The 17978-nt window shown below is 41.1% G+C and overlaps 2 protein-coding genes across 7 annotated transcripts in view; one reads left to right on the top strand and one right to left on the bottom strand.

Annotated features, from left to right (window-relative positions):
* Positions 1–6351, top strand: part of TPD52L1 (TPD52 like 1) — a 32340-nt gene extending 25989 nt beyond the window's left edge. For 2 of the 3 annotated variants that reach the window (XM_081905482.1, XM_081905484.1), the window contains exons 5-8: positions 1669–1683; positions 2859–2897; positions 3864–3924; positions 5538–6351. In XM_081905482.1, the coding sequence (XP_081761608.1) occupies positions 1669–1683; positions 2859–2897; positions 3864–3924; positions 5538–5669 (247 nt within the window). In that variant the 3' untranslated portion in view covers positions 5670–6351. The remainder of the gene's footprint in view (positions 1–1668; positions 1684–2858; positions 2898–3863; positions 3925–5537) is intronic. The other variant, XM_081905483.1, reaches the window with a different exon arrangement.
* HDDC2 (HD domain containing 2) overlaps positions 1–16759 on the bottom strand; it is a 40605-nt gene extending 23846 nt beyond the window's left edge. The window contains exons 1-6 of one of the 4 annotated variants that reach the window (XM_081905486.1): positions 16607–16759; positions 15116–15237; positions 13432–13534; positions 10956–11024; positions 9962–10100; positions 5092–5366 (exon numbers count right to left, since the gene is read on the bottom strand). In XM_081905486.1, the coding sequence (XP_081761612.1) occupies positions 5329–5366; positions 9962–10100; positions 10956–11024; positions 13432–13534; positions 15116–15237; positions 16607–16651 (516 nt within the window). In that variant the 5' untranslated portion in view covers positions 16652–16759 and the 3' untranslated portion in view covers positions 5092–5328. Of the gene's footprint in view, positions 1–5091; positions 5367–7691; positions 7843–9149; positions 9374–9961; positions 10101–10955; positions 11025–13431; positions 13535–15115; positions 15238–16606 lie in introns of those variants that run through there. The other 3 variants (XM_081905485.1, XM_081905487.1, XM_081905488.1) reach the window with 3 other exon arrangements.
* Positions 16760–17978: the final 1219 nt, after the last annotated feature.

The raw sequence follows: 17978 nt of genomic DNA, 5'->3' as shown, positions 1-17978 counted from the left end.
TGCACAGTATTGCAGTTATGTGTATGTGAATTATACAAGGGTGTACATTTTATTTCATGCCAAGCCCTCAGGCTGGGGTCTTCATCCATTGGAGCATCTTGTTATAAAACCTGATGAAGAGTGCTAATCAGGCCTGGGACATGGCAACTCATAGATCTGAATGCTCAGGAAGTACATATATTATTAAAACCAAAACAGCCGCCTTCTCGTCGCAATAATCAGTATCTAAAATTTTATAAAATCAGTATCTGGAATAGCATATACAACTATGAGTGCTAGATGCAAAGCTCCAGCACTGGGAATTACACAGTCCCTCTTTGCATGTGTAGTTCCCACTACAGCTGAAAAATGGGAGTGCAGAATTCATTGGGTGGTTATAGTTTATATTTTACTATGCCCCTGATGTGTGGTAGAATTCTAATCACTAGACAGGTTAATGAAGACCAACCAGTTTTATGCTCGCCACGGTAAGCTGCCACTTGTCAAATGTCATCTGTACCTTCCATGTCTCTCTGTTTCATTACAGTACTGAATAAAGGTATCAAGAGAACAACTCTATAAAGTTGTAGTCTGTCTAGAAAAGGAATATGCTTTTTAGTGACATATAAAAAATCAACAGTAAAAGTGGAAGACAATTTACAAGATTTTATGGCACAATATTTAAGTAGCAACCAAGTTTAGGACTTGACCGAGCTTGCATCATCAGAGAATTCAGTTGATCTAATTTAAATTAGCAAGGTTTTGCCTTTTGGGTTGTGTTTCTCCAGTTAGCACATTCAGTTGTATTACATTTGCCAGGCTTGTGGTCCACCAGGGGCTGCTACTGTACTTCTGTTCATTAAAATGGAGTTTGCTTGAGATTCTCTTACCTTAATTGGAGGATTTTATTGAAAATTAATAAAAAATTATTTACAGAAAAAGAGAGATTCTCTTATCTGTTTCACAGCAGCAGTACTTGATCCATTGCTCTTCATACAATAAACAATTCCCAGTGTTTCTTTCTGACCCTTGTGTTTAATTTTGCTCCGTAATCCGATTTTATCAGCTGCAAGTAACTGGTCCCACTACCATTAAGTTGCATCTGTTGCAATTGATTTGATAGAGCTGAAACGCAGAAGTCCAGGGGTTGCAATTATTTGAAGCTTCTACTCCCTCTTCCCACTTGCGTTATTTATTTAAAAAGAAATTATCATTATTTGGCCTTCTGACCACTCTTCTTTTGGTATTTAGTTTTAATGGATAATACATAGGTGTTCTATCCAGTTCTCTTAAGGCAGTCGTGAGTCAGGGCTATTCATGTTATGTTGTTCTGCCTGAATGCCATTGTGCCTGAAACAAAGGCTTCAGTAACAAACACAGATTGCTTAGAATCTCATGCTTAATTGACACAGCTCTTTGGTGGGCTAGTTTTCAAACTGGATTATGTGCTTATCTTCAAACCAATTTGAAATTGCAGCTGGTGACTTGTTGTGGAAACAAGCTCAACATTTACAAACTTCACAGGTTTCCAAAGAGAGCATGAACAGTTAGCAACTTAGCTAAATTTAAACATTTAAAATGTGCTTGATGTTGAGTGTTCCATGTTCAGGATTTTGGGGGTTGGGGTGAGATCTGTAATTATACCAGTGCTTAACTCTTCTTAATTTTTTCCTTATGCTGCTGTTCCAGGTCACATTCACTTGGGTAAGATAAATGCATGTTGCTGCTGCATTTGGCATAGTCTGTTTTATGGAAAAGGACACAGCATGATTTCCTCCATTTGTGGTCCAAGATTAGAAACTTGAATTATTTCAACCGGGACATCTTGATTTTATAGTTTAATTAGGCAGTGAAGAAATTGCTGAAGACCCTGAAGAAAACCTTGGATAGAATTCAGAATGTTGTTAATGCACTCCTGATTAGATTAGACCAAATTTCCCATAATGGAGGCTTTCAAAATGCATTTCTACCAAACAACAATCGTCCCTTCACCACTCAAGATTGAAATATAAGGACTAAACATTCAGTAAAATTGTTTTTTGATTGTTTCTCCGAGAGTGGGTATTATCATAGCACAATAATTAATTTCATCAATTGTTTGAATCCCAAAGTTTGATCTGTGAACCGCCCTAAGACCCCTGGGTATAGGGCGGTATATAAATTCAATAAATAATAACAATATCCGCAATCTTTTATTATTTATCCTATGGAAGATTCTTATGTCTACACATCAACCCATTGCCATCGCCTTTCTTAGTGCACTGTGATTAAATCTGGAAATCTTCAATAAATCCTACTGCTCCCAACTGGAACAAGCCAAGATTTTTAAAACAACTTCAAAGTGTGGTTGAAGATTCTAATTTGTTCCAAACAAAATAGGAAACTATGGTTAATTGAAGACTTCCAGGTTTAATCACTGGGAAGTACAAGTTCGACAATAAATACTGATCTGCAAGTACCTACTCTCTTCCACTACTGGAAATATTGCCATCTGTGCCTTACCTTCTCACCCACCCACCCACACTCTTGCATTCTCAGTTTGTTGACTGGTGATGTCTAGACATCTCATGTTAGGAACAGTCCATTAGGTGAGTAGGTGAGATGGCTACTCAAGTTATAGCCATCAGATGGAAACAATTTTCAGTTGCAACTGTGCCTCCCATGTACAAAGCAGGCTGATTGTTCATTTGAGTCTTGATTCAGGCTTTTTAACAGATGCACATCTTAATTTAGTAAGTTTCAGGATTGCTTTTTTCCAGGACGTAAGAGTGCCAGAAATTCTTACTTAAAAACTAAATTAGCCAGCAATTGTGATTTTATTTGTATTTGTCATATTATAAAGTTTTATGTTTTCTCTCTTCCATGTTTTTCAATTGCAGTTACTCTATTCGCCATTCCATAAGTATGCCTGCTATGAGGTAAAAGTTCCACATCACCTTCTTATTCTGACCTTTGAATGTGTGTTTTCAGGCTTCACACTATTACTGTGACAGTAATTTGTTTTTAGTACTGAATTTTAAATTGTCATAACCCTTTGGGATCAGCCTTCTAGTTCAAGTGTTCTTCATAGAGAAAGTAGGAAATTCAAATGTGGCACCATTGACCATTCTCTGTTGTTCACGTGTGAGTAGTCAGATTCCTGATCCACATTCTCATAGATTTCACTGAAATATATTTCCAATAAGCTTTGCCACAGTTTTCATTTGTGAATTGCCTCAGCTGGCAGACAGTTATGGCTATGAGCCACTTTGCTTGGATGGTAGGAAATGGAGGGCCAGGTCTACCTTCTCCTTCCTAACCAGAGTCCTTTCTCCTTGGCTGGGAGGCAAGTTGGAGTAATTGTTGTGCTCCGTAGAAAGCCCTGTCAGGAAAGGACTTTGTAGCTTATCAGAAAGGTAAACAGGTGTCACATTAGTCAATGTGAAGTAATATGAAGGGCATATGTAGTTTTAAAGAACACCTCCTTAGGGCCAAATGTCATATGGTCTTGTATGGTGGCTGTTTAAGGCCTCCTATGCTGGCTGTTTTTTAACCAGATTAAGAACATGGGTTGCTTTAACCCTTTCCCCCCCCCCAAGGCATCCTAATCAGGATCAAGCCTTCTTGTGCCTGATTTCCATTGGATCATAGCATGACCTAAGACTTGAAGCTTAAACTGTGATCCCAATATGGCTCGGGTATCCACACACTGGCTATTCATTAAACACACACATGGCCAAATAATGTTGCAGCTGGTTTGACCCTTAGCTTGGTGGTAATTAGAAGCCAGAGATGGCGTCACAAGCCATTGTTATCAGAACCCAATTCTGCAAACATCCAGAAGCATTTAAGGACATGAACAAGCGTAAGACTATCATGTTATTCTTTGTTATACCTTATTCTAGGAATTCTCCTACATTCAAATCCTTTGAAGAAAAGGTTGAGACCACTGTCACAAGCCTTAAGGTATGGATTAGAATTGAGGGAAGGGTTATGACCGGACTAGCTAATTTTTGTGGTGTGTCACTGAAAATAACTGAAGCCAGGGTAGTCCAAACCTTATCCTAAAATGAACCCGTGATTGTTCCTACACTTCCAGGGAATTTTCTGTGCATATTTGTACATCATCAGTGCAGCAGAAACCAGTGTTCCCTTTAAGCCCTGTGTACCTAAGAAATAACTTCCTATTCTTTGTTCCATCATGAGCTTTAAGATCAGTAGAGCAGCTTCATGGTTGTACCACGGCAACACAGTCAAAACCTATCATTGGTAGCTATGTCACATTGTGATGCCCTCTTCTCCTGAAGGGTCAAGCCAAAACTCATTCCAGAAGCACTAAGACTTTCCTGTTTGGGCTCATGTTTATGAGTCAAGGCTAAGGAGGCACAGATTAATCTAATTTCTATGAGTATATATACTTGGGCCTCCCACACTTCTCAAAATAGTTTGTTCACATATAATATGAGCATTGGCTTGGTAGTGCATGTTTGTTCTTTGTCAGTTGTGATTATTTATCTGTAAAAAGGTGTAAAACCAAACAATGATAAGACCACCAAGGAAGATGAAGGAATTTCCACAGCAGCCGCCATTTGCTAATAACCCACATTTTATGCTTACTAAAAATAAAGATTCTATTCAGGAAATATTTTTCCTAATTGAAAAGATTATTTTAAACAAAATAACTTTTAAAAATTAAGCAGGCTTATAAAAGATACTGGCCTGAGTTGAGAAGTTAAACATATTTAAGAGTAAGTAAATGTCTGTGATCATGAAATGTCATCTGGGAGACAGGGGGACAAGATTAAATGTGACAAATATGGTGCAGCCTAAGAGAATAAAAAAAAAATGCCAGATTGGTCACCGCTAGCACTTGTGCCAAAGGCAAGATGGACTGCACTAAGTTCATGCTCTGAAATCCCCTTGCTTTTTCAATACAACTCGTCAAGCTGTCAAGAGTTCATCCGGCCTTTATCAGAATCAAATACTTAAATAGTGCACCATATACCAACTTTTATTTTATCTGAGCACCTAACCAACTAGCTTTGCTGTCTTCTCCCATGTTACTGATAACCAGCTGAATTCCAAACTGGCATGGCATTTAGTTTACTCATAAACTGAGCGATTTCCCACATATAAAGAACAATATAGATTTATTATGGTTTGAGTCAAATTACACAGAACAGAATGTATATTTGGAAGTTAACCTTGGGCAAATTGCTGCTGTTTCATATTCAACATTTTATTTTAAGCTTGCCTCTTACCTTTTTTGTGGAAGTCAGTACATATCAATACATTATTCTCAATCTGGCACTGACTTCTAGCATCTAGTACAAAGGGAACCATTTTAAACATTCATTACCACCCTTGCCTTTAGTTAACGCTATAGTTATAATCTGCTACCTTGAGAGCTGAGGAAACAAAAGACAACATGGAATTAACATTCTTTGCAACTGAGGTTACAGAGCCCCTTGAGTTATAATAGTCCTAAGAGTTTATTTGGCTTGCGAATGAAAAAGAAAATTGAGGCAAATTGTTTAGCAGAATGTTAGTTACTGACTGCCCTTGCTCATTCCTTTCAGACCAAAGTTGGAGGTGCGAGCCATACTGGAGGAAGTTTTGAGGAGGTTCTCAATTCTGCTGCCCATGCCAGTGCTCAGAGTTCCGCTGTGAGCACTCGACTCCCAGAAACAGAAGAGGAGCTTCAATGCTAGACTGAAGGGATGCTAATCATTCTCTCCATCCCATGTCTCGGGTCCAATTCACACATGAAGCCGTTTATTTTTGCTTCAGGATTGAGTATGACTGTATGCTGAAACATTAGCGTAAAGCAGGCAGTACCCAGAGTGAACCACAGTGTTTTTTGTGATAAGCCAGAAATGATCGCTATCTTTTGCCATATACTATCCAGTTAACTCTAAGTACTTCTTTATGTGGTCACTTGCCTACATACATGATTGCATGGAAAAAAATAAGCGAGTCCTATTCTGGGGAACAAGCTTGGAGTCTTAACTTCATAAATGCTTTTACACATCCAGCTTCTATAAGAAAGTTCGTCACTTTTGAAAATGGCTTTACCAATGTTGTACTCTTAGAGATTTGTCCATATGTGTATATATGTTATATACTGAATTTTTGAACATTCTGTTCAAATAATATATTGCTTAAATACTCACTTTTCAAATCTTTTGGTTCCTCTTCCTTCTTCTACCTGCTTCTGTCTTCAGCTAGCTTTATTTTAAAGGTCAGCTATTTCACGAGACATGCCATTTTGTCCTGAGGCACCAGCCTACCCACCCACCGCTGTTCCACAGAGACTGTTCTTCCCTTTCTATCTGTTTTCACTGCCACAGTAAAAGTACTTATGTTTCTAATAAACAGTTTGCTTTTCCTCTAGTTAAGGAGTCTGTAAACTTGATTTTTCAGCATCAAAAAGCATATATGGGTGTGAAAGAGTTGGAGGATTTATATATTAAGCACCTCTTAGCTACTGTCTACAAAAAGTACAATGACACTTTTTGCTGACTTCCACAATAACAGGACAGCTGCATCCTTGAGGACTGTGTATGTGGGGAAAAAACAGTGGCTGTGAGTGGAATGCCATTCACAGGATACCACTCTTGGAGGAACAGATGAAGAGGCAAAAATTACCCTTTTCCTGCTCTTTTAGGGGATTGGGAGACTTTCTGGAGCAGAGTGGGAGGTGGTGCTGGAAATCTCCCCACTACTTGGTGCAGGAAACCTTGCATGCACCTCAGGCCCGTGCACAAACAAGAGCCTAAGAGGAAAAAGTAAGCTAAATCAACTGGTTTCTTTGAACTACAGCATAAGTTAACTTTGTTCTTGACTTTCAAATTTTTGACAACTTTCAAATTTTACCCTAATTCTAGAATATCATGTAAGCTATATATTCTTCAAACTGCCACAATAGCTAAGCCTCTAGTATTATTTAAATTTGTATACCACCCTTCATCCAAAGATCTCAGGGCAGTTCGCAGCATAGTGAAAGGTAATGCTTAAACCAAATTCAGTGATTTCTGGTCTGAACTCTTGGGGCTTTTACTGGCTTTCACACCCATGAACTGGACATTGGGGGAGGGGACGTCTAGTATTGGTTTGCCTCATTTACTAAAACCTCCTCCTTTTATTCTAGATTTGCTGTGTTTGATTCAATGGAGGGTGGACATTGCTGTAGGCTTTTTTGATTTGTACATGTTTCAATAAAGTAGGCCCCATGAACAGCTTCATCGAATCTTGATATTTTGGGTTTTCATGTCCAAGCTTGCAAGGCAGCACTGTCTTCTCACAAGGAGCTTTCTTTTAGCATGTACACTGAGCCTATCTCAGAAGCAACCATAGAAACCTTTTTGTATCCAATTTACACATATGACTATATAAAAAAATAAAAAATTGTCTAGTAGCACATTAGAGACCAACTAAGTTTGCTTCTTCTTCAGATATGCACACGAAAGCTCATACCAAGAAAAAACTTGGTGCAACTAGACAATTTTTAAAAAAATAATAATCATAAATTCTTATATATTTCTACTGTGTCAGACCAACACGGCTACTTACCTGAATTTACACGTTACTGAACAGTGTGAAGGGCCCAACTGACTCCTATAAAACTATCAACATCATATAGCCCTACTTTTTATTATTTTTCTATACAGTAATGTATTTAGTAAACGAATAGTATTCCAGTGGTAGTATACTGCACAACCAAACACGCAGTAGAGATTTTAAAATAATTTATTATAGATACAGCTGAAAACATTTGAAAGGTGACTCAAGATGGACGATCTTTGTTTGCTGCATCTATGTTTGTATTTCTTTCTGTATTTATGGAAGACACAAGCTGGACTATTTCAGGGTGACTAAATTTTCCTGTAGATCAAGAGATCACCATTAACATGTTTTCTCATTCTGCTATGTACCAAGAATATAGCAGTGAGATAAAAGCACCTTCCTCAACAAGAAATGCTTGTTCTTGTTATGTTGGATAGCCTCTCATGTTTTCTACTGAGCTGCTCTTACCCTATTATAGTTTTAGGAAGGGACATTTCAAAGTATGGAAAATTCCTGATGCTCATGCCCTGTGATTTCCTTAATCCTTGAAGCATCAGGGCATCCAGGTGGCAGCATGAAGCAGCAGCGTGTAACATTCTTCCTGCCTTTCAAAGCAGGATTTGGGGACCATCAATGGTTCAGGAAACTTGGGGGGTGTCATGTGAAAGTGTTAGGTAGACTGAGCATTACCAAAAACCCACAAGAGAATCAAAAGCAGTTAGTGATTCTAATGTCGACCTGCACTCCAAGTGAGAAGGGGCAAGCTCACTATCTAAATGGACTCACCCCAAGTTTTATTCTATATCAATTTCTATCTAATCTGCTTTTTGATGGAGGACTTCCCCAGGAGTCATAACTGGGGGGAAATAATGGAACTTCCTAGTCATTGTTCTAGCTCACAGACACTTTCTGAGTTCATTGTGTTGATAAGGTCCCAAGGTGGTTCAGATGCTCAAATTATTCCTGCCTCTCCTGTAACACAAGTCTCGAAGCAGCTCAAATAAAACAATGGAATGCATCCAACTGCCATCATAGAAATGGCACCTGCCAGTTCCCTGTGTGAGAACGTCCATCACAAGGAGGAATTTCATCATTCCCAGAAGGACAAGGTGTAATTCAACCATAGCTGAAGTATATGTGCTTAACCCACTTGCCCACCAAGTGAATAGGCCGGTGAAGCCAATACTAGTCAAAACCATATTATATTGGGGTGCTTTGCATGATTGTGATCTTCAAAGCAAGTGGCAAATGAAAGGGTGTTTGAGACCAAGGGCTTAGTATTATTTTATACTGGCTCTCTCTTCAAAAATTTTCTACCATTATAGTTATATACCATTATATATGTTAGGAGCGTGCACTGGCCTCTAAAATTTGCACTGCATCTCTATCTTTTTAAAAATTCCAGTCTGTTAACTCAGTCACTCTATGCTCTAAAAAGGACTCTTAACTCCCCCGTCTTAAAAAAAGCAGTTGAAATGTACAGACAACAGGCAAGCCTCCAGAATAGACTATGTTTGCCATAGGTATAGAGGCTTTTCATTGGGGAAGCAAAGGGGATTTTATTTCCTCCACTGAACTGCAATTCTTCCCACACAAAAAAAACAGAACCCAGAGGTGCTCATCAGAATTAAAGAAAACCTTTATTAGGCCAGATAAAAGCCCAAAATTCCTAAGTAGAAAAATTTTGAGAGACATAAGTAAGAGGAGGGCAACTGGCAGGTGTTCTTCCTTGTATATTCTGTTTGTTAAGAACTCCACACCTTCCTTTCTAGTGCTTGTTTATGTCCTCCAATAAGGCCTTGCAATATGAGGCGGTTTAGTTCCCTGAAGAGCTGTGTTTATTTTCCCACTAAAGCAGAGCAATGTAGGATTAAAAAAAGAAGAAGCTTCTAACTTGCTTCTAAGAATCCTCCACTGCTGTGCTTTAATAGAAATAAAGTAAAACGTGGCATTTTTCAGTGCTCTACAGGCAACGTTTTGGCCGAGAGAAACAGAGATGCAGGAAAACACAGAGCTGCAATACTCAAAAACAAGGGTCCCCTTGAGGGAACCCTGATCCAACTTCGGGGGGGGGGGGGAGCAGTTACTAGCATTGTGCTTCAATGCAGGGAGTGGAAAAGCATCCCAAATCACCCCACTTTGCCTCACTATTCAGCCCTCGATACAGAGTCACTGCACACCCCTAACATATATTAATAGCAAACTTGGGTGCTGACTTCAGGCAGCTATGTAGCCAAAACAGTGCTACTAGAAAAAAAGAGCACCAAGGTTGAAAAGATTAGCGTGGGGGTGGGGGTGGGAATTAAGATGGCATGTCTGGCTGTTTGGAACACCATTTTCCATTTACTCTGCAAATGTTTGTTGCAGGTTCCATTATAAAAATAATACCAAGCTACACAATGAGTGTTTAGAAAAAAAAAGGAGGGGGATGTCTTACCTGCCGTTGTATCATAGAAGTCCTGAAGTCTTCCAGGTTTTTTCTCTAACTCTTCATACTCCAAGGCTTGAAGTATCATCTCACACTGGTCCAGCTCTTTTACAAATTTTGCTTCTGCAGTTGACTGGTGTTCATATTCCTAATAGGGGTGTGCAAGGTGGTAACCCACTTTACTGAGAAGGAAAAAAATCACAGAAAATGCAACTGTATGCACTGCTGTACAAGGGAAGCAGTTCATTTCTGGGCCCCCTGGTCTAACCCATGTAAAGGATTTCTAGCCAAATATTGAGAACTATCACTACGTGTTCATGAGTCCAGAAGCAATTCTCATTAGCTGCTGCTGAAGAGAGCATCAGCCAAACCAATACCTTGCCAACAGGTTTCTCATAACACCTGAATAATGAAATGCATTCACTGCAGAACACAGGAATTTCCTACTGGTTAGACATGCTTGTCAAATACTTTCTTTTTCAAACCGGTTCTTGCTTTCTAATATGCCAGTTTCCTGTGGAGATCCATCCGCTTCCACTTTTGAGTTTTTACTGGTAAGCACACACCAGCTTCTACTTTGAAATCAAAACTACATGGTTACAACCATTTTTTTCTAACAACTGACACCCTGGATAGCTCAGTTGGTTAGAGTTTATCCTATGGCAGAAGTCACTGCAATAGTACAAAATATGTTAAGTCTCCTCAGGCAAACCTTACTCCAAACCACTCCCAAGTCCAATGCAGCTCGCCATGGCGTTCAGTTGCATGACAGCCCCACTGGATTTTATAAAAACAGGCAGGCAGCAAACTCAGAAAGCTTATTGTCTCCCTAGTGCTCCCTGTAACATATCCATATTTAGCTTGGTAGCCTGCTTTGCACCAAGAATGCTTCCAAAAAACAGTAATTATTTAGATCTACAGTTGATATTTAGTAGAGAGAAATACCTATTTAGGGAAAAAATGAATTTTAATATTTAAGCAATTTTAGATGTTTAAAACTTACTTCCCAGAGTTCATAAATTTCTTTTCTCAGCTCCTCAGACAGCACCTGGGTCAAATGTTTCATAGCTTCCTAGAAAAATAGAATCCTGCATTTTATTTGGTGTCACTCCAAGATTGTTTCCCCGCTTTTGGCAGAGATGAGCTGCATTCTCTTGCTCTCACACACCTTGGCAGTGAAAACCTGCAAGGATTGGCCTTGGTGAATGTAAAAAGAATGTGATCACATGCACACACCTCCCTCCATAATGGAGTTCATCCCTCATCATCTTAAGTACTAACCAAAAGAAGAAAATTATGCAAGCTATTAAGCAATCTGGTGCTTCTCACAACAAAGCAAGTGAGATGTGTTTCAGAGCAATAATCTGAAAATCCAAGCACTATGCAGGATACCCTCTTGCCAGCTTCTTCCTGTGCAACTAAAGGAACATCAAAAGCTTCAGTTCTGTGGAAGAAGTTCCCACAGCACTGCCTTTCCTGGAAACTGATGTAACTTATCACTGGTAGATGCATAAGCTACACAATGGAGCCCTCCCTTCCCACATAGACGCATGCTGCCTCAGCTCCTACGCAACAACAAAGGTGATATGGGAATAGCAGCATCAGATTTAGGGCAATGCAGGTGGTTTCCCTGTACAGGGCGCAGAGCCGAGAGGGCACAAAATTGAGAAGATCCATTTATGGATGCCAAATTCTGGCCTCACTCAGGGAGCCATATTACGAAAGATTTCCAAAGACCACCCATGGGAAAGAGTCAATAAGGTCGTTGGTTGCTAACCTGGACATCCTGACTGTCCCCTTTTCAGCCCAGGCTGGACACTCCTATGAAAGCCACATGCTGGTGGTGTGTAGGGCCAAAGCCAAATGTGAATTTTATTTCTGCACAGTAGGCTGGTTTCTACACCCATTTGCACACCCCTCCCTACGCACCATCTAGGCAAATAATAAGCATGATCAGAATTCAAGGGCACATTGCAGCCAGGTAAAAACACTCAAGTGTTTGGGGGAGAGGGAGCACGGCCAGGTAGGGTTGCCCTTGGGGCTAGGGCCAGTCAGGGAGGCCGGAAGAACTGCATTTGCCCCCTTCCCAGCCTGAATTCCCCCACCCCTACTTTAAAAGCCCTGAAGCAGTGGGAGAGGAGGCAGCTACTACAGGCCTCCTTGTCCCTTCTCCAATGCTCATTGCTCACTATAGCAAGCAGGAACACAGTCTTGCCCAGCAGACAACTTGTTTTCAACCTGCGTATAATTTATAAAGGGGTAAAGGAAGGAGCAAAGGATGGCCTCTGGAGATCATCAAAAAGCACCAATGGATATGAATGAGAGGGATCCACTATGCAAATGATTGAAACACCTGCCATTTTCACCGAATTGCACTGCCACAGATTGTGTGTGGTGCCCCTTACTTTAAATATTTCACACATAACAAGTTTATATCTCAGAGCCTTCTAGTCTTTACCCGTCCTTTGACAAGTCAGCTCCTGGCACAGAATGCCGATCAGTTTTCATGAGAGGTAGGAAGTTTTCAAATAAGTCACTTTCCATCTACTTTTCTCCTGATAGACAACTGAATGTCAGCTGATGACAGAGCCTATATGTTTGAATCTTCCCTTCTAGAAAGAAAGGCACTATGGAATCCCACAAACTAGACTGCTTTTCCTGTAAGAAATATTTTCTTGTAAAATATAAGATTGTGCCCTCTAGTGACCGGTATTCTACACTACTCACCCTGAATCTGTTCAATTTCATTATTAGAGCAACTTCACAAAAACAATTTTGTCTTCAACTGGGTTGACAGAAAACATCAATGAAGTTGGTGCAAATTCAAATAACAGAAATCCCATGGAAGCTTTGTATCATGAGGCTGAACCCTGTGTGTCTTTCCAACTGCATTCTACACGGGGGGAAAAGCCAGCCTCTTTTCAAGAGAACAACGCCACAATTCAGATAACAGAAATGGCAGTATCTAAGTGTTAGCGGGGGACATTTTAACCTCCCTGGATGTGCCATTACTGACCTTAAGGTGGTCATACTGGAACAAAGGAACTTCAAAAGGAAACAGCAAACTGAAACTGCCAAATTACCATTATGAAGCAGTTCATTTGTGGACTGAACTGGGACAATAGATTTTTACAACACTACGTGTGCTGACTAACTTACCAGTGATGTGTGTTTTTTGTGACTGCCTTCCGTTAATAATGAAACTGATGTCTGTACTTTTCTGTATTTCCTTTCCTTCTGGTCTCACTGCTAACAATCTCTTGCCTGTATAGATATTCCTGCAACGCAGGATAACACTTCATACATCTGATGAAGTGGGCTGTAAACTATCCATGGAAGTTTACGGCTTAATATTTTTGTTAGTCTTTAACTTTCCACAAGACTCTTTTGTTCTAAGGATCTTTCAGACTTTACAGACTAATCTTGGTCCTTTCTTTTTTACAAGTAGACCATCAAGCTACATGTGCCACCGTACTGACCTCCTCTCGTCTGTGTTTCTCCTCTTTGGAAACATTGTCAGCAGGAGCAATGTCACCAACTATGCATTCAGCCATATCGTGAACCAGAGCTAACCGGATGCACCTGGGAAGCAGAAAATATTTAAAGACGTGATTATTAAAAGGCAACTACGAAAGATAGTATTGTATAACAATCTCTGCATCCTCTCAACTTATTCTGCAATTCATTTTGGTTAGTGCAATTATATTTATTTCCTTAAATATCTATGTTAACCTTAAGTTTGGTTCCAATAAAAATCAAAAATAACAGCAGTGTAACATCCTATCAGGACCAAATATCAATTAAAATGTCACTTTCAGACAATAATAATAATAATAATAATAATAATTTTTATTTATATCCCGCCCTCCCCAGCCGAAGCTGGGTTCAGGGTGGCTAACAACAATAAAATAATACAACATTCTAAAATCATTTCATTATAAAATTAATTCAAATCAAATTGATGGCAACCACTGGACAAAGCTTCCAAATACTGTCAGGGGTCCCTTTACCTTTACCTCTTCAAGCTGTATGTAGTTCAAAATAAAGAGGAAAAGATGTTTTAGAGCTACAAATGTTTTAATCAGGTTCAGGTTCTGAAACATTTTTATTCAACAGCAACAATAATAAAATGTTTAGCCTGAAGAAGAGTTCTCTGAATCAAAAGCTTGCTCACTACTTTCTGAAGTTTAAATAGGTCATGATAAAAAGGTATTTGATGTAAGTAATATACCAACCTGACAATTTCAGTACTAAGCCTGGCAAAATAATTGCTATCACCAGTTAAATCGAGATTTAACTTTTGATTTTATTCTGTTTTTAAACCTGCCTGGATTTACTTATTTTATGTTACAATCACAATATTGCACAGCTTTACATTACATATTAATTTACCCAGCAGAAGTTCTTCAATCATATTGGTGGATGTGAATTCCACATTCCACCAAGAAAGAAGCACATATTGGAAAGTTGGCAATGAGAGGGGAGAGGAATACACCCTTGGGCTTAGACCTGGGCTACAGCTCTCCTTTATCTTGGGCAAGGAACTCTCTCAAATTCACACACACTCATTTTCAAAAATTAAGGAATGGCCGAAATTTCACATTATGGTATTTTAATATTGGCCTGAATTCAGCTAGCTGGCCCAGCTTGCAGAAGCCCACACAAGGACTTCTGCTAGTGTTTCTTCCCTCTTCTCCCTGTGCTGCCCTCAGATTGGCTCAAGGTGTGTGGATCTGCAGAACCCCCAGAATGGGGGGGGGAGGGTTGTCAGGGAGAAGAGATTGTTCCATCAAGCAATCAGATATACTTGTGATGATGGAGCATTTTTAACAGCACAACAATTAAGCCACGATTATCAAATATTGTCAACCCTTTTTGACCCACCTAAATAATAGTTACAGGAGTTGATGCAATCAAGCAGTATTAAAACAGCACTTCTATTTGTCTATTAATTGTGTGGTTCGGCAGCGTACAATACTGATGGTTCAGTGTTGCAAATAAACAAACAAACCTGGATCCAATGAAAAGTAAAATAAGGCAGTTGCAACTAACTTGATCCCATCAAGAATGGAACTTCAGTGCAGCTACTTTTCACTAAACTGAAGCCACAATGTGCAGTCCCCCATATCCATTAAAGATACCCACTGCAATCAGTATACATACCTGTCTTTATTAAGTGCTTTATCTTCAGTTACCATAGCCATGATTGCCATCCTGTACATATGGTCTGAAACGCTCTCTGGATTTGCTACATTTCTGTATACCCAGCCAGTCCGTGGGACTCTCTAGTCAAAAAGAGTTTAAGCAATACTGTCAAAGGGGGGGAGCCTTGCATGCATCTTCTTTTTTTATACCCAGCTGCCATTTAGAAACACAAGTTGCCACATTTAACAGACTGTTTGTTAGTCATGCTTACTGATTATAAATATTGTTAAAAGACAAAAAAAATCATTCCAAGGCAGTATTCCTATAAGCACCTGTGCCCCGGAAATAAAATATTTACTTCCTAGTTCCCCAGGTGGATAGTTTTGTATACTGGGTGTGAAATGCTGAACTTTGAGAGATCCTGCCTGTATCCTATTAACGACTATCTTACTAAGCTTACTGCAAAGCTGAACTACTAACTGCAGTCTTTAGGTTCTTCAAGGCAACAGAGGCAATTTATTAGGAAATCCACCAACTGCCATTTCCCCTTGCTTCTTTAATAAGCCCTCTCTGCTCTTCGGCCTTCTATTACTTGTAAACTACCTCACTTTCATTGCCGGCCAACTTTTCCTCCAGTGTCCCTTGGATTTACCACCATCCCCTTTTGCAACAGATTTCTTATTATTTCTATGCTATCCGGTCTCCAGGTTCCTAAACCAGAGTCAGAACACAGAAGTCCTTCAGCTGGCTAAGAAGGTGACCAGGCGCAAGCATCGTATGCACCTTTGTACTAAGCAAGTCTAATCTAAGCAGAAGTGCGTGATTAGGATTGCAGCCTTATCCTACGCAGGTCTAATTGTACATCCCACTGAGTTCAACAGGATTTGCTGCAGGAAAAATCTGCAAACTGCAGTCCTAACCCTGCCTCGGCCCAGTATACCTGAAGTTGCATCTCCACCCCCATCATTCAGCCTGGACACTGAGGTCCAGCACCGAGGGCCTTCTGCCTGGCTCCCTCGCTGCGAGAAGCAAGTTACAGGGAACCAGGCAGAGGGCCTTCTCAGTAGTGGCACCTGCCCTGCGGAATGCCCTCCCATCAGATGTCAAGGCAATAAACAACTACCTGACTTTTAGAAGACATCTGAAGGCAGCCCTGTTTAGGGAAGGTTTTAATGTTTGATATTCTACTGCATTTTTAATATTTTGTTGGAAGCAGCCCAGAGTGGCTGGGGAGACCCAGCCTAATGGGCGGGGTATAAAGAAATAATTCATTATTATTATGCTTACTCAGAGGTACGTCCCACCGCATTCAATGGGGCTCACTCCCAGGTAAGTGGGGTTTGGACTGCAGTCTTAATCGACGCTTAAAAAGGGGGGTGAGGAGATGCGTGGGGGTTTTGTGCAGCAGCCCCTTTGGGGAACGATACCGCGAAGATGGGCAAAACTGGTGCATTGACGCCCCCCACCCCCGCATTTGCTCTCGACCACCCAGTCGGGGTCTCTGCTCACCTTCAGCTGCCCCACCAACTTCAGAAACTGCAGCAAGCTGCCCATGGTGCTGACTACCAGTGCAGGAGCCTCGAGGCGGCAGGAGCTGCGGCCTCCCGCCTGCCTGCCCAAGAGCGGGTGGGGAGGAAGTGACGACACCACAGGCTCGGCTCTTAGGTTCCTGCGCCACTCGGCTGCTCATTGGCAGTTGCGCAGGTCGGCGACGCGTTACGGCCCCGAACGCCGGCTAGCCTATGGAGACGCACGCGTGAAAGCCTTGGTCGTGGGGATGCGCGCGAGGCGTCCTCTGCACCGGTTCTGCCAGCCCGAGCCCTTCGGAGGTCTCTGTGGCTTCTCCTCTCTAAGGATATAGGACGTTGTTTTCAAAAGCAGGAGTTTCGCTTCCCCTCCTCCCTCTCGAGGGTCCGAGGCAGCCGCCCCCACTTTCCTTCCTTCCTCCTCCTCCTGGTTTCTGTAGATATTTCGTAGCATGTGGTTAAACCCTTGCGAGTCCGCAGCAAAAACACCCAATGAAGTGAAGCGTGTGCATAATTTTGCTGAAGTTCCAGTGTGCTCGAGGTGAAGCTTTGGGGGGGGGGATCGTGTTGTTTCTGCCAAGGTTCTTGGCGCGTATAACCTAAGGTTACCAGACTTTTTTCAATGACTCCGAGAACGCATTAATTAATTAATTGATTGCTACACATTTGGGACCTTGATTCTGCAGCGATGGCAGTGGCAGAGGGGTGGCTGCAGCCTCGACCTCAAGCAACTCGTTTTCCCTTCCTCCGAGGCATCTATCTCCAGTCTCCATGAGGCTGGGCAGCCCCTGAGTTGTGGTTCTGTGGTGGTGGTGGTGGGGAAGCGGTGCGCGGTGGGTCAGGCATGGAAGGCAGAGAAGAAGGGCCGAGAGTGGGCGGTGGATGCCTCCCTTCCCATCGGAACACCGCCAATCCCATTCCTACTTGCCTGCAAGCAGGAGGGGGCGGGGATCCCTCAGCTGGGAAGGGAGGCTTCATTATAACAACATACAAAAAGGACTGTTTTACCGTTAAATAGTCATTATTTCTCACATTGGCACAGCGCCTCCTACTGTGATAAAAAAGGAACTGCCCGAACGCACCCCACTCTCGGTAAAAAGAGAAAAAAGTATTTTAATTTTTGCATTTTAGCCTGATATAAATATTGGATTGCCAGCACTGTGTTTAAAACGCCAATTGTATAAAATAGAAGAGGAAGAAAAAGTTGCCGCAAAAGGGAGAATTTTTTATGCAGCACATTGCACTCCCATGTAGGCACCCATCCAGATACAGACCGGGGCTGTTTCTGCTTAGCAAATGGATGACTACATGCGCACTGCAACGAAGCCACAGTGTTTTACGCGAGAGAAGTTTGT

This window comes from Podarcis melisellensis (assembly GCF_964234715.1).
Source record: "Podarcis melisellensis genome assembly, chromosome: 3".
NCBI classification, from domain to species: Eukaryota; Metazoa; Chordata; class Lepidosauria; order Squamata; family Lacertidae; genus Podarcis; species Podarcis melisellensis.
This window is presented reverse-complemented; position numbering and strand designations above follow the sequence as displayed.